Source organism: Dermacentor albipictus, chromosome 6 (genome assembly GCF_038994185.2).
Source record: "Dermacentor albipictus isolate Rhodes 1998 colony chromosome 6, USDA_Dalb.pri_finalv2, whole genome shotgun sequence".
Taxonomy (NCBI): Eukaryota; Metazoa; Arthropoda; class Arachnida; order Ixodida; family Ixodidae; genus Dermacentor; species Dermacentor albipictus.
In genome coordinates this window covers 41,641,060-41,655,590 of record NC_091826.1, presented here as the reverse complement: position 1 = coordinate 41,655,590, position 14,531 = coordinate 41,641,060, and the positions used below count along the sequence as shown (strand labels likewise).

At 44.6% G+C, this 14,531-nt stretch overlaps 1 protein-coding gene across 1 annotated transcript in view; it reads right to left on the bottom strand.

Moving 5' to 3' along the window:
- Window positions 1-1,774: 1,774 nt before the first annotated feature.
- Window positions 1,775-14,531, bottom strand: part of LOC139047009 (uncharacterized) — a 72,162-nt gene continuing 59,405 nt past the window's right edge. The window contains exon 4 of the mRNA XM_070520943.1: window positions 1,775-1,987. Coding sequence (XP_070377044.1) covers window positions 1,889-1,987 — 99 coding nt within the window. The 3' untranslated portion in view covers window positions 1,775-1,888. The remainder of the gene's footprint in view (window positions 1,988-14,531) is intronic.

Genomic DNA, 14,531 nt, shown 5'->3' with positions numbered 1-14,531 from the left:
TCGTCAGCTACACTATCATCGAAATATCAACCCAGTTCAGGCTGCACAGACAGCTGCTGGCTTCGATCGAGATTAAGGGCGTATGATCAACAAAACGGGATTGTGAGAGGAACAAATTCTGGTGTGTAGTGGAGAGATCCAGATCAAAGTCGACAACCCGAAGTTGATTAACGCTCACCTAAATTCAAGTATACGCTAGCCTTTTCCCATTTCGCTCCAATCAAAATTCTGTTTTTCAACCTAAGGCGTCCCCGCCTCATTAGGTGCGCTTTGGGGCGCCGCATAGGAAATGGCAGCCGTGGGAGCGGCCCAAACGTCATTTTTTTTATGCTCATGAGGGTTCCGACGGGAATTTAGGGCTCAAACTCCTTTTTCGCAGCATATCATCCCCGAAGAAAGTACAACGCCAGGCCGGTGTACATGTGTGCCCACGTGAGAACCAGAGGGTAACTGGTGGCGGTGGGAATCGAACCCACAACCTCCCGTAGCCGAGGCGGGTGCTCCACAACTTCATTCGCCACTGAAGCATCTCGGTGACATTTGCGTGCATCCCAACGAAATTGGCATTTTGAAAAAAAATATCGGTACTGTCGCAATGAGTTGAGCATGTTTGCAATCTCCTAAGTTAGCTTATTTTTCTCCTCAACCTTAATTTTCTGTCATTTCGTTTTCAACATTCGACAAAAAGGTGCCCCTCTTTAGAATACTCTTGATTTGGTCATCAATATGTCTTATCTTTTTTCCTATGCAAGACTAAAGGGGCAGTGCTCCTCCCTTCTCGATGTAATGGGTGACAGCCCGAACCACGAACTCGACATTTGCTTACTCCTCAATGTCAAGCAAATCATTCTCACAGCATCTTCCACGTTGGGGGTGTCTGTGGCCCTGCGTTGTAGGAACAGCCGTCGCTACGAACTCATTTTAGAAGATCGTCGAACGCGTAAGGCAGGGGATGCGAATTGGGCTCCTAGAAAAGCCAAGTTGTTCTTACGGTCATTTTTATTTCCGTTTACATTAGCATTTCTGTATTTCAATTAAAACAACGAATAAGCCCCTCAATGCATTTTCGTCTTTAATTTATGTTCGCTTCATATAATACTACATGTGTTTCTGCTAGCCACATTGAATGCTGCACTGGCAACCCTCTATTGGTGGATGTCACTATAGTCTATAATAATTTCGTGCCCAGAAGAAAGGCATCACGTAAGCGATTCAACACAGAAGACAGTGTGCTTCTTCCGACCAGCTGGCCTGTGCGCATGAGTACAACACTTCAGCGTGACGTTTTTTCTCTATTTCGCATTTGTGTTTTGCACGGCGTGATGGGGTATTTGCTCTTTCTAGATTTTAAGCTTCGGTTTCTTCCCTTATATGGTACAGGGTAGCAAACCGGATACTCCTATCTGGGTTAATCTCGCTGTCTTTCCGTTTTGCCCACTTTCCTACTTTTTTGTCATTGTCGAAAACAGTGCTTTAGATTTCTTGTCCCCGTCTCTCATCTCTTCTACATGCCGGCCATTGTCATCTCCCTTTCATAGATTCGAGCCATTGCACTTGGGAGCAACAACAACTGTCGGGGCACGAATGCGGCCGGAAATACTCTCTGAGTCTCTAAGACGTCTGTGCGATACAGACGACTGCTCGATGATTGAGTAACTCGTCGAGCCAGACGTGAGCGATGACCGCCTTGCCCGTTGCGTGTGTGCAGCTCTATGCGTACTCCCATAACCAATACATCGCACCCACCATTTTTCGTCACACAGGTTACCTTGGACATTATGTGGGAGGAGACGTGCACGGAAACACGTACCAGGTTTACGACGGCAACCAAACACACAAAGCATCCCGCGCTTATGCGCAGTTCCAGGAACGGGAAGCAGCATCGATTTTACGTTCTTCTTCGGCCGTCTGCTTCGAGGGGCCCGTTGTCTGCTGACCTGGAATCGTTTCGTCTGCTTTGGTCCATGCTGATCGATGGCCCTTCGCGCTGTAGTGAAAGCAGACGATGTGTGTCTTTACTTTGTCGTCTGTACGTTAGCTTTTCTTGAATTTTTATGTTTTGTGCCACAAATGAGAGAGCAGCATTGAGGCGCTGACGCCGAACCGAAGCGCTTCCCTTATGACCACCCTTTGTTAACTCGGGGCCTTCCTAAAACGGCTGCTAACAAAGAAAACGGCCTTACAGAAGGCCCCATAGTACAAAGGCCTTTGTCAGGGGTTTCTTTTACGAATATAGGAGTAAAGAAAAACGCTTTCATTGCTTTCTCGGTATTAAAGCAACCGTGACGGTGATGCCTTAATGTGACACTACTAAATGTTATGTACAGCACGTTCCTATAGAAAGTTATTCTTGTTTTGTTGCTATGGTATACACTGGAGTAAAAATATTAGGAAAAATTGGCCATAGGCATGTAATCGTGAGCACCATGGAGATTCTCAGAGAAGCACTGTGACGCACATGCAGCATCTTGGGCGTGTTGTGCAGCCCCCTCGCTGAAATCGCAGTTGCTGCGATGTCGGTGATGACGACAACTTGCTCTGCCCAAATCCAAACCAGATAGAGAGGTTCACACAAAAATAAAGGCTTCAAGTAAACCAATTTTCGAACAAGGGATGTCACTAGAGAACGTTCTTACCGAAGCATCTATTAGTCGGGGCAGGGATTCTCTATACAGTAACGGCTGGCAAGTTCAGTGTACCAGAATGGTCCGTTCAGAAAGTGGTCTGTTATCAACTGTAGTTAGGACAGTCGCGAGATATTGTCTGTCTCCTATTTGGGACATTAACAGAGGGTTCGTAGAAGCATTTCCACACGACGACGGTTATTACATGCACGATTGCCGCTCCATGTGTTAAGGAAAGCAATATACTTCGTGCATACGCTATTCGTATAGCCTTTGTCTGTGAAACAGGGTTGGCCCGCGTCGGAAAGGCTCCGATGGCATCCCATAATGGAGCATTGAGTCCGAGTGCTGCTGTATGTTAATTGTACTGAACATTTGGCATGTTTCGCGTAATCATTATGCGTAGCTAGCATGTTGGTAATGCTGCTCGTTCTGCTCATAAACACGGCCCACAGGAATTTTATTCGGTTGTAAAGGACGGGTGCAGGTAGAAAACTTTATGTGTGTGTATCACGTTGCTTCACAGCGCTTCTGTACGTGCTTTGAGTGGCGTCATACTAAAGATGTTTTGAATAGACCATCCGTAGCTTTTCTGTGTACAGAGAAATAACTGTGCACAAACTCTACACAACTATAACAATTATTGGCTGCTGAATGACTCGAAATATTACAGATTGATGGTCGTAATCAACATCAACCTCCAAAGATATTGCACTTGTGCAGCAGAGACACAAATAATATGCATAATAGTAACATGATCACTGCGAAATGATCAAGAGCTTCCCGGAGTACATACAACGACAAGTAAGTGTAAATAAGGAAGTAATTAAGTAAGTAATTAAGACAACGATGTTGTCTCTATGACTGACCGGTGCATTCATTCAACACTTACGTTTGCGGCCATCATGGTGGGTATTTTACCATGCAGTACACAGCTCAGCCGCACAAAGCTTCAGTTGCAGAGCTACTTTGACAGGTCATGTGATCGAACTCAGGAAGTGGGAATTTCAGCACCGGTAGACCCGCATCCTGACGTGATAAAATTAGTTCATAGACCTCGGCTTCGCAATATGCAGAGCTTAAGAGCATGTTACCGCCATCATGATAAACGGATGTGTCCATAAGGATTACGTTAATACTGTTAAGAAGTTTCAACTGCATTCTCAAGAGAGGGCGCGTTGCTTGCGAAATGTGCAATGAGATCAACATTCCATTAGTCTTAGAGGAAATGTTCCTCGACACAATTTTGGTGAAACTGTAACGCTTGTAACTAACGTTTGGCCTTTGCTAATTTGCTACGCAGTCAAATAACATAGTTGTGGAACAAAATGGGTAATTCAGATGATAGCCAGGCAATTCTGAAACGAAACTAGTTTCATGGCTATGGATACGTAAACAAACGTTTTTTTTAATGTCGCTAAGAAGTAAGTACACCGAAGGGTGTGGACATTTAGAGATGTTACAAGCCAGTAAGACTCATTTCCTAACGTTTCAAGGGACAGTTACCGATCAAGGTACGCGAACCATTCCCAAAGCCACTCTTGAAAGAAACAGTGGCATTTCAAAAGAGGCATTATTATAGGTATCGAATCCTCTTGATAAGAATCATGCACTCCCCATCTTACCGATACCATCGTTAACTGAATGCCTATCCACGCTTGCCGGAGCATCTGCCCCTGCTAAACTTTGCACGGTCCCGGCCGGAAACTACAAGAAGCAGCAAATGTTCCTCCTTGAGAAGCAGCTTTCATGTCTTGTCGGCTGCTAAAGGATTTCCCGATACTCGACAATGCACAATGTGCAATAGCCTCGTTTTTTTTTATTCGCCCTGTTCCGAACGAGCTCCAACGCTTGCCTTGCGATGGGAGCGGGAGCACAAAGGCCTGTATCCGCGAACGAGGCCCGCCTGTCCGCTAGAAGGCCGTTGAACAAAAGGGTGTCCCCATCAGGCCGAGGCCGATCGTTATCGGCCATTCTTGAGTCAGGAAAAGCAAGGCAGTGGTAGCTGCAGAAAAGCCCTAGTTCTAGTCTTGCTAGTCTCTTTCTGCCTTTGGAACATGCTGGCGTATCGCGAAGAAAGTTCCCCTCCTCGTTGCTTTCCTGCTGAGAATCTCACCAACAATCTATTAGCGTTGGTCTCGGCGAAGAGGCCGAATTTACGAACGCAAGTGAGAGGTCGAAGAGCGAGAGTTGCGTTGGAACTGCCAGCAGAAAGTGATTTTTTCCCCATTGTTTGAAGTAAAAGTGAAGGCCAGGCATACTTGCGGCATTAGTGATTATTATCACGTGAACACGTTCTGATAAGGAATTCAGCGTTTCTTAAATAATTAATATGAACTTTGCGATCTTACGTGTCGATTTTACCGCAGTCTGATTATGAGGCCTGCTGTAGTGAGGGACTCCCGAGCAATTTTGACCATTTGGGACTCTTTAACGTGCACCGAACACACGGTGCACGTTAACGTGCACCGAACACACCGAACACAATGCGGCTACAACGGTCGGGATTGGATGCCATGACCACGCGCTTAGCAGGGCAACGCGAAGACTATTAGGCAATTGTCGCGAATGGCTCAGTTGTGCTTCGGCGGCGTAAATTAGAGCCACATATTTTTATTCTCCAGTCAATGTGGGACCGCTATCTGGCTAACTTTTTACCACTGAGAAAGAGATACCTGGAACAATGCCTACTAGGAAACAATACAGGTCACGTGTTTGTTGCTTCCAATTAGAAGGCTTAAGGTTTAAAGAATGAATAAATAGGTTCGGCACCCGTGGTTATCGCTAGTAATCGCTATTAGGTTGTAGTTTAGCCAAAGGACGCGCCACTATCACGCATTGATATTACAGGCACTGTTATGGAGCAAGTTTTGTTTTACGGATAACAGTTCTCGCACGATTATGCATTGCACTTCGAGGCACGTGTCTTTGCTTGCCGAACAATAAGATACACTGGTTCAGGCCCGGCTCCGTCGTCGTCAAGGGGATGATTTCTTAGACGCGGTCTTTATGGGCAGTAATTTTCTCTCTCCTTTTCAGGCGAAGCTTGTATCGTGTCGGCGTTGGTGTTGGTGTTGCCGCACGAATAGCGCCAAGCTGCGCGAAAATAGAAATTGCTTGTCTGACTGCGGATTCGAGCCACCGACCTCGATGTTGCTAGACCACCACGCTAGCCGATTCAGCCACTGTCGGTTCATCATACGCGACCTGTAAAGTGGGGTTTTGTATGCATGGAGAAGTAGACTCTGTGCAATGCTCGACCCAATCACAAGCATCCCCTCTCCGGCGAAGGGAAAGGGTGTGATCGCATGTTCGCTTGCCTCGCGTGCGCCGTTTCCCTCCAGTTCAGGCCCGGTAGTCTGATTGGGAGGCCGCGTTGGGTTCGTTCTGCCGAAGAGCAGCTGCGCTGAAGGAATGGTAGCGGGAGAGGGTCGTACCTCGTGCGTTCTGCCGAAGAACAGGCGGCGTTTGATGAGCGCCGCCGGGAACTCGCTGAAGAAAGGACTCGTCTTCGACGTGCCGACCTCCCCGTGAGAGAGCGCGAAGCCGACACGTTACGACAACGAAGAGCCGCGGATCGTGAGCTTTGCCTGCAGCCCTCTCACAGTAGTGGAAGGACGGTCAATTTTTTTGCACATAGAAAGCGTTAACACCAAGGCATTTACCGCTGCAATACCTTCGCTGTGGTGTAGCTTCAAGCAATGTTAGAGAAGCATCTCTAGCGACACATGTAATGAAAGTAAATAATGCTTGGCGCATAACTTTCCGTAGTAGCTTTATCTGTTGTAGTCACTTGCGCTTATACTGCTCGCTTACGGCATATTCGACTGGCCTTTTAGGGCACTCTAATAGCACCTGGTTGACTACCTCAGACAACACCGCAGCTTAGGTGGGAACACGACCAGTGGTGATAGTGCAGACTGTGTTTGATGGCGGGCTCACTTATTTTGGTACTACAACTTACATATTTCTGTAAATGCTTTATGTAGAACAGAGAGGCAAGCAGTTAACGACAAATAGAACGCAAAAACGGAAACAGATAAGCAAAAAGCAAACGGATATGCGTGGTAGACAGGCAGGGCTGTTATTGAGATAACCTGCCTCGTTTGATAGTATGGATGTGCTTTCTCCATCACTTCAAACATTGACTGTAGGAGGTGGATAGATGACTGAAATGATTAGCAAAAGTTAAGCGAAAGCGAATACGTAAAAAGATTTCCAGCGTTTTCTCAATTGCGCTTGAAACCTTACTGATTTTTTTTCCATTCTGCTTTATTTAGATGACTGGTAATCAGGAGTTGAGTCTGCAATGACTGAAGTGTTGGTGCCATTATAAAATTTGCTGCTTGTGTGCTTGGGATACATCAGCAGAAGCTACAAGGCCTATTTCCTATGTTTAAACACTTTAGCGACATATATATTTAGTGGATTATGGAAGCGCAATTTTCTTGAAAAAAAAATTGTAGCCAGACCCTCTGGTTTCTAGGCTCGCAAACGCACAGCTGCAGAGTTGCGGAGAAAAGCGGAAGTGTGGAGGGAAAACTACGAACCGGAGATGAGTTGTACGGCTTCGCTTAAGAACACATGAGTGCTTTGGCTCTCTATCAGAACAGCCAACATTGAAAAAAGAAAACAGACAGTGCTCATGGCGAGAAATACAGCATTTTGAACATCACGGTTACACGCAGCCGAAATGAAATGGCCAATAGTTGCACCGAGTAAAAGACGTGGGAAATCTTCGAATGACTGAAAAATTGAAAAGAACGAAACAGAAAAAAAAACTGACCACACGCGTGTCTGCACTGCCGCGCATTATAGGCGTCGAAAACATCGCGAACTCGAGATATCTGTTTAGAAATAATAGCGTCATCCTTATGCTGCACACAATTCCGTTCACAAGTTCTACAATTTTGCCAGTTAGTGTGTGCCAGCAGCGGCACTAGACGCATTTGTCTGACGGAGTTCCTCACGGCGGATGAGGTGCACATAAGACACACAACGCCTTTAACGAGGTAGAGACCTTGAAGCGCCATCATTACGAGCACATTATCGCACATCTACCTACACAGGGGCCACGCTTCAATGTAGACTATATGAGAAGACGTCGAACGCTCCACGCTCTCAGCGAGCCGAGAAAGCCAGTGAGAAAACAAACGAGGACGAGATAATTGGACGTGATTATTATTCCTTCTCTTCTGCTTCCTGTATCCCCTTTTGCCGTGCTGCAAGTCAACAGGCGACGGAATGCACAGAACACGAAAGAGCAGAAGGCGAGCGAATGGTAATCGTTTTTCCTGTTCCGGTCCTGCCAGGATACGTTCGAATGGGCCAAGACGCTGGGCGACGGTCCCCTGGGGAATGGCGGTGCGGAAAGAGGTGAGGAGGAAGTAGAAAGGGCCTCAGGAAGAAACGCTGAAAGAGAGACAGACAGAGGGAGAGAGAGATAGAGAGAGAGACGCCTGCCGGAAGCAACATTCTCGGCTTCGGATCAGAGGGGGAGGAAGAGTCCGCAGGAAATGAAGGCAAGCATCCGCCCCATCCATTGTGCACAAGCTGTCGGACCGAGTGGCTTCCTTGGTCCTTGAGAAGAAGCCTGGTGATGCATTCTCGCTCCGACTGATGGGAATGAGGTGAAGATGCAGAACGAAAGGGTGTGCGGCCGCACAGGCAATACGGGTCGTGCAACTTATGGACCAAGGATGATAGCTCCCGTTCGGATGGTGATTTTATTCCTGCTGCGGGTGGAAAGGATGCAGGTCCTGGCTTTTCTTTTTGTTTGTTTTCGGTGGGCAGCGCCAGTAAAATAGGTATTATACCAACGCTAGTAGCAAGCGTTAGAGGGGAAGACAGGAAAGTGGGTCTGTCTTTCCAAGTAATGTGTGTGTAGTGCCTTCGTGTGTGTATGTGTGTGTGTCGTGTTTTGCGGGCACACACGTATGTGTATGTGGCACACGCTTAAAGCTCTCCTATACGTCATAGACCAACCAGGCCAGCAAGATAGTCTCCTCCAAGTATTCAAGTTAAATGTTTCATTGGCAACCTGTACGCAGTAGCCGTTCATCATCATCATCATCATCATTATCATCGTCGTCGTCGTCGTCGTCGTCGTCATCAGCGTAATCATCATCATCAGTCTTTTTAATGTTCACTGCAGGATGATGACCTCTGCCTCCGATCTCCCGTTACCGCTGTTTTGCATTAGCTGATTCCAATTTGCGTCTGCAAATTTTCTAATTTCATCAGTAGCCGATATTCCTTAGCAACTCCAGTGGATTCCATGATTATCGTGAAATATATACGAAGACGGATGTTCCTTTTATTCTTTGACGAAGCACTTTCGCTGTGACGTTTTTTGTTTACCATGTGACAAACATTTCTCGTCTATATGTTTTTGAAGATTGGGCTATATTATTCAGCGCAAGAGACATTTATGATAGATGGAAATCTCAGGCTTAATAACCCCTGTCAGCTAAAGCGTCCACGCTGCTGGAAGACAGTAGCACCGCAAAAAAAATATGAAGTAGAACTTACAAAATACTTTTAAAAATATAGATAATGTATTTCTGCTCTTCTGGGAGGACTTTTGTTATTTTAATTGGTTTCGGAAGGTTGCCAAGAAAAAATTTTTTTCCTATCTACTTATAGCGGATTCTATGGTATACATAATGAATATGGTGCACCATATAAAACCTACGCTAATATATCTACAGACTTGCAATGTTCATGATGCTTCCTCATTGTCGGGTTTTAGTGTTGTAAACAATGAAGAACCTACACGTCTGTATTTTTCAGAACGATTAAGACTTGCAAAGGTACAGAGAGATTTTCTTTCATCCAATGACTTCTCAAACCTTCCTCGCGTGATAATTTCGTTCTGTCGAAATGAAGCACTCTTTTATTATCGTCCACCTATCTAGTCAGTTGCATATATGTCATATTCCATGACTCCACTGGATCTATCCAGGGGAATCTAACTCAATATAGTAGGCCACTCGTGCTTCATTATCCTGTATGCTCAACCTTATTAAGCTAGAACAACTACTAAGGAAAGAGTGACCTTATTATCAGGGAAACAAGATTTTCCAATATGGTGCTCTTCATTATGAATGTTTGAGGTGGCGGCATAACCACCTTCCTGGCTGAGGTACACTTGGGTAGATCCGGCATGAGCGCCAGCGATTCCCTTGAGTGACAATATTAGGCGTCGTCCTTTTCAACGTCGTAACTGAAATAACTGGGAGATAATATCATCAAGCGCACATCTAGAAGAACAAAGCGTTCATACAAATAAAAAAAAACCTTTGAAATTCATGTTCATAACTAGTGAGGCCATTAGAGCAAGCACTCATTTCACCGCCGCCCATAAATTAGCAGAAAGTACTCATGCTGGCAGTTCGACAGAGGAGGCTGGACGAGTTGTACAAGGTAAGGCTGAGAAAGACAGAAAAACAAAATGAACAAGAAGGCTTGGAGACAGTTGAGCGAACTCCACGAATAAAGAAGGCGAGCGCCCACGTGTGTGTGTGTGTGTGTGTGTGTGTGTGTGTGTGCGCGCGTTAGAGGGAGGTTGTCAGAGTCATTACTCCACTAGCGGCCGGAATGTCTCTATACGTCTGTTTAATCGCCGCTTGCTTCCCTTTATGCTGGCACTCATTGTCTTCCCTCGGGCACCTCGGTACGACGGCGAGCTTAGCGCTAAAGCTCCGATCAATCAGCGCCGGAAACCCCGGAGGCTCCGAATGGGAGAAGACGCTGAAACGGCGCTGCGCGATTCGAAAATGAGCTCTCGCTTCCTCGCGCGGCTGCAGGAGAGTGCAGTGAAGCCAACAAAGGCCGAGCAAATTGTCACATGACAAGCACTGGCCCGACCGTGTCTCTCGTTTTCTAAGCTGCGTTCGCATTTCGGGCTACTGGCGTGATCGACGGGAACGACCGGCCTTTGGCCGACAGGAATTTGACAAGCCCGCCAGCGTAACTAGAGATATGCCTTCACGGAAAGGCATGTTCAGTTAGCCACGGCTTTATGACGTCGATGATGGAAGATGGAAACTTCATGGCTAATGTCATTTTTTTGTTCGTTTCTGCAGTATCGTCAGGTGCACACTCTCTGACGGGCCTCTTTTTTGAACGCATGTGAACGACGTGAAGCTTGTGAAAGCCCATTTGGTTTATAGCTCGGTGAACCATGATCAATTGAATTGCTCGAGATTTTCGCGGCGAATCCCTCACTCTGCTCCAGACTGGTAGGATAAGTTTGTCTAAGGCATTGAAGGTATCACGAAATATTGCTGGTTGTTCACTGTGCTTGACGAGCTGTTTCTTCCGGAGCTAACATGTAAGTGCATCGCCTTGCGATCTACTAGAGCCACGCACGGTCAAGTTATTTGTCGTGGCGAGGGAGATCATTGGGATAACATGCATACTATCCGCAGAGGCTCAGTGGCTGTCGCTTCGCTGCTGAGCATGAGGTCACCAGTTCGACTCCCTTTTGCATTTCGATGGGAATGGGGAATGCAAGAAAAAAAGAAAGCGTTGGTGTGCGTAGTTTTCAGTGCATGCTGCTGTACCTCGGATTATCGAAACTTATTGTCGATTGTCGATGCCCGCCCGTACGGTAGTGCTAATTTTCCGCTCCAATGATAGGTGAAAGCAATCAGTACGGCAATGAAGTACTCATATGCGTGGCTGCGCAGGCATACCGCCTGCGATATATTGGGTGGGCTCAGAGGATTTGGCACATATTTTAATGAATGAGAAACTTTGATGCGTCTATAGTGCAGCATATCAGTCACCGAAAAACCGCGCGATGTTAGTGATGCAGCCGAGATATGAAGACAATGTGCAAAGTATGTGAAAATCGGACGACACACAACGTGCATACCACATGCGCGACATCGGTTTATCGCACACTCACAAAGTCCGCGTTGTCAGCTGCAAACATTACGAGTCTCTGTGCTGTTAGCTTGATGCCTGTTTGGAATCCGCTTGTAGCTAAAGTTGGCGTTCATACCATCTAATTTCACAATTGGATCGACGTTTTGCTTTTTTTATTCTACTGCCGCAAAAGTCATGCTATGACAACTGTGAAGACTGTCTTAGGATTTCCGAGAGCGACTTGGGATTTCCGAGAGGATTTCCGAGAGCGAGGAGGTATACACTATGTATATAGTAAAGTCTACAAATAGGCTCTGCAGGAATCGTAGCAGTGTACGACTTCAGAGGCTTATACCAAACGCAGCTCCGTATTATCTACTGGTACCTGGGCTTGGTTACAGCGTACACGGGTTGGGCCCAGATTAACGACTTTTGTCTATTGTCACTCTATAGACGGCATGTAAACCTCAAGCAATAAGAATATTACAGTATCGGCTGCGAATAGAGAAAAAGAAATAGGAATCTTATCGACTCTCCTCTATAGAATGTCTATAGACAAATAACAGAGAAACATAAATAGAGGCCGTATCGACTTTTGTCTATAGGTGTCTGTTGTGGGAAGTAGGCAAAAAAGAAGCAAATTCTTTATCGACTTTTTTTCTATAGACCGTCTATAGGCTGCGAATACACAAAAAGAAATAGAAATCTTATTGACTTTCGTCTATAGAAGGTTTATAGATGAATAACAGAGAAAAATAAATAGAGGCTGTATCGACTTTTCCCTATAGGTAGTCTATAGAGAGGAAGTAGGCAAAAAAGAAGCAAATTCTTTATCGACTTTTTTCTATAGACCGTCTATAGGCTGTGAATACACAAAAAGAAATAGAAATCTTATTGACTTTGGTCTATGAAGGCCTATAGATAAATAACAGAGAAAAATAAATAGAGGCTGTATCGACTTTTCTCTAGAGGTAGTCTATAAAGAGAAAGTAGACAAAAAAGAAACAAACATTATGTCGACTTCTTTCTATAGATCGTGCATAGACTGCGAATAGACAAAAAGAAATAGAAATTTTATCGACTTTCGTCTGTAGACTGTCTATAGACTTTGCATCTACAAAAGTCCAAATTCAGATTTGGACTTTCGTAGATGCAAAGTCTATAGAAATGCAAGGTCGTCTATAAAAAGTCTAGACTTTCTATAGACAGTCTAAAATCATTTTTATAAGGGTAGGAATGAGGAATAGAGCAAGTATGATCATGCAATGTGCACGGAAGGTTACCCGTGGTTGAATAGAGTTACATTTTGGCCAAGTAATGGAAAGCGCTGTCGTGGGCTGCACTGCACTATAGGTGGTGAGAGGAAAGTAGGAAACTTGCAAGCATAATAGTTGATACATTTGACACAAGAATGGGATAATTGTAGTATGGTGGGAGAAGCCTTTGTGGTGCAGTGAACATACGCAAGGCAGCGATGGTAATAATGATAGCGATCATTATAATTATGTACCTTTATATAATTATAATTATAGTTAAGATTATATAACTAAAGCTGGTTATCGAGTTCGTACAAGTGATATGTAGTGACGTGGAGGGCCTTCACCTGAAGGATTTTACTGGAGAAGGGAAGCCATTGACCCACCACATACTCTCCGGAGTTCTTTAATTGCGTCATATTAGAAACTTCCTTTCAAACTCCGGGAATGCTACGGTTCTATTTTTGGCGAAGAATAACGGGACTGGCACGCCAACATTTAGAAAAACTATCGAACTTGTCGTCACTCATCGCGTGCTAAGTGGTTTCAAAGCGGGTTGGCAGAGTAAAAAACAACTCATGGGAAATGCTTTATATTTGGCTTTGCTTACGGCGAAAGCTTATATCCTAGTTTTGTGTTGTGTTGGAAAAAGGGCGCGTTTAACAGTTATCCTGGTTGTCAATAGGTGGCGCGAATGTCAGCAGACACCCGCATTGTTTATCAATATATGTTCACAGTCTGCAGTGTGGGGCCTACGGCCAGTTTCGCAGAAGATGTTATTGAGTGCGTCTACTAGTTCCAGATGATCGCCTACTAATTATAAACCAATCAAAATGCTGCTTAACAGCGCTGATCCCTTGAGAAGTGACCTAATCAGTATGACGTGGACGATACGTTTTTTTCGAACATGTGATCAAATCAGTCGGTGGTTTTAGGAGTTCTTGTTATTTCTTTCTGTACAACCTATTTTCATGCTTTTCAGGGAGAAATTAAGACAAGATATTTAAATTTGTCTCGAAAAATTTTTTCAGAACCATATTTTCCGTCGCTTGATGCAAAGAGCATTCCTTTATCACTGGATATAAAGAAGGCCGAGCTTGCCTCTGGTTGATAGGAAACAATTAAGCACCAAATCAAAACAGAACAAAGGAGGAGTCGTTATTCAGATAAAAATATGGCGCAAATTAAGATAATATCAAGTAGCAGCCCACAAGGATGAGAAAATGCCAAGAAATAGAAAAAAATATTAGCAATAAACATAATATGCAAGTGTTGTGATTTGGTTTTGTACACAGCACATGTAATTTAGCATTTTGTTTTGTGTGTGAAAAGTGCGTTTCACAATAGAGAAAATAAAATTTTTCTTCCCCCTTACGGTTTTTTTTTTCTGAATGCCATTAACCTCATACGAAGTTCCAAGTGCGACGTTGTCAAACTTCTCATCTTATCGAACAACAAAAGAAGCAACGTGAAATTGCCTACACGCAAAGAATATTTAGGTAGACTCTAGCACAGTGTAAGGAAATATTTTATAAGAGCTAGCATTCAGGACACCGTTTTTTTTTGTCTTGCACTTCTTTTTGTGTTTCTGAATTTAACATCAATGCCTCCACCTGCCCAACTGTCTAGATATAAGAAATACGAGGAAAGAATGCGAAAATGAATGGCTGAAATATAAATCAAAACTTTGTTCAAGAGTTACTACATCTAATCCTACAGAGAAGTTTCTTATTAAGCCTGCGTACCTCGACTTTCTTTTTTTTAAATTACAGTTACT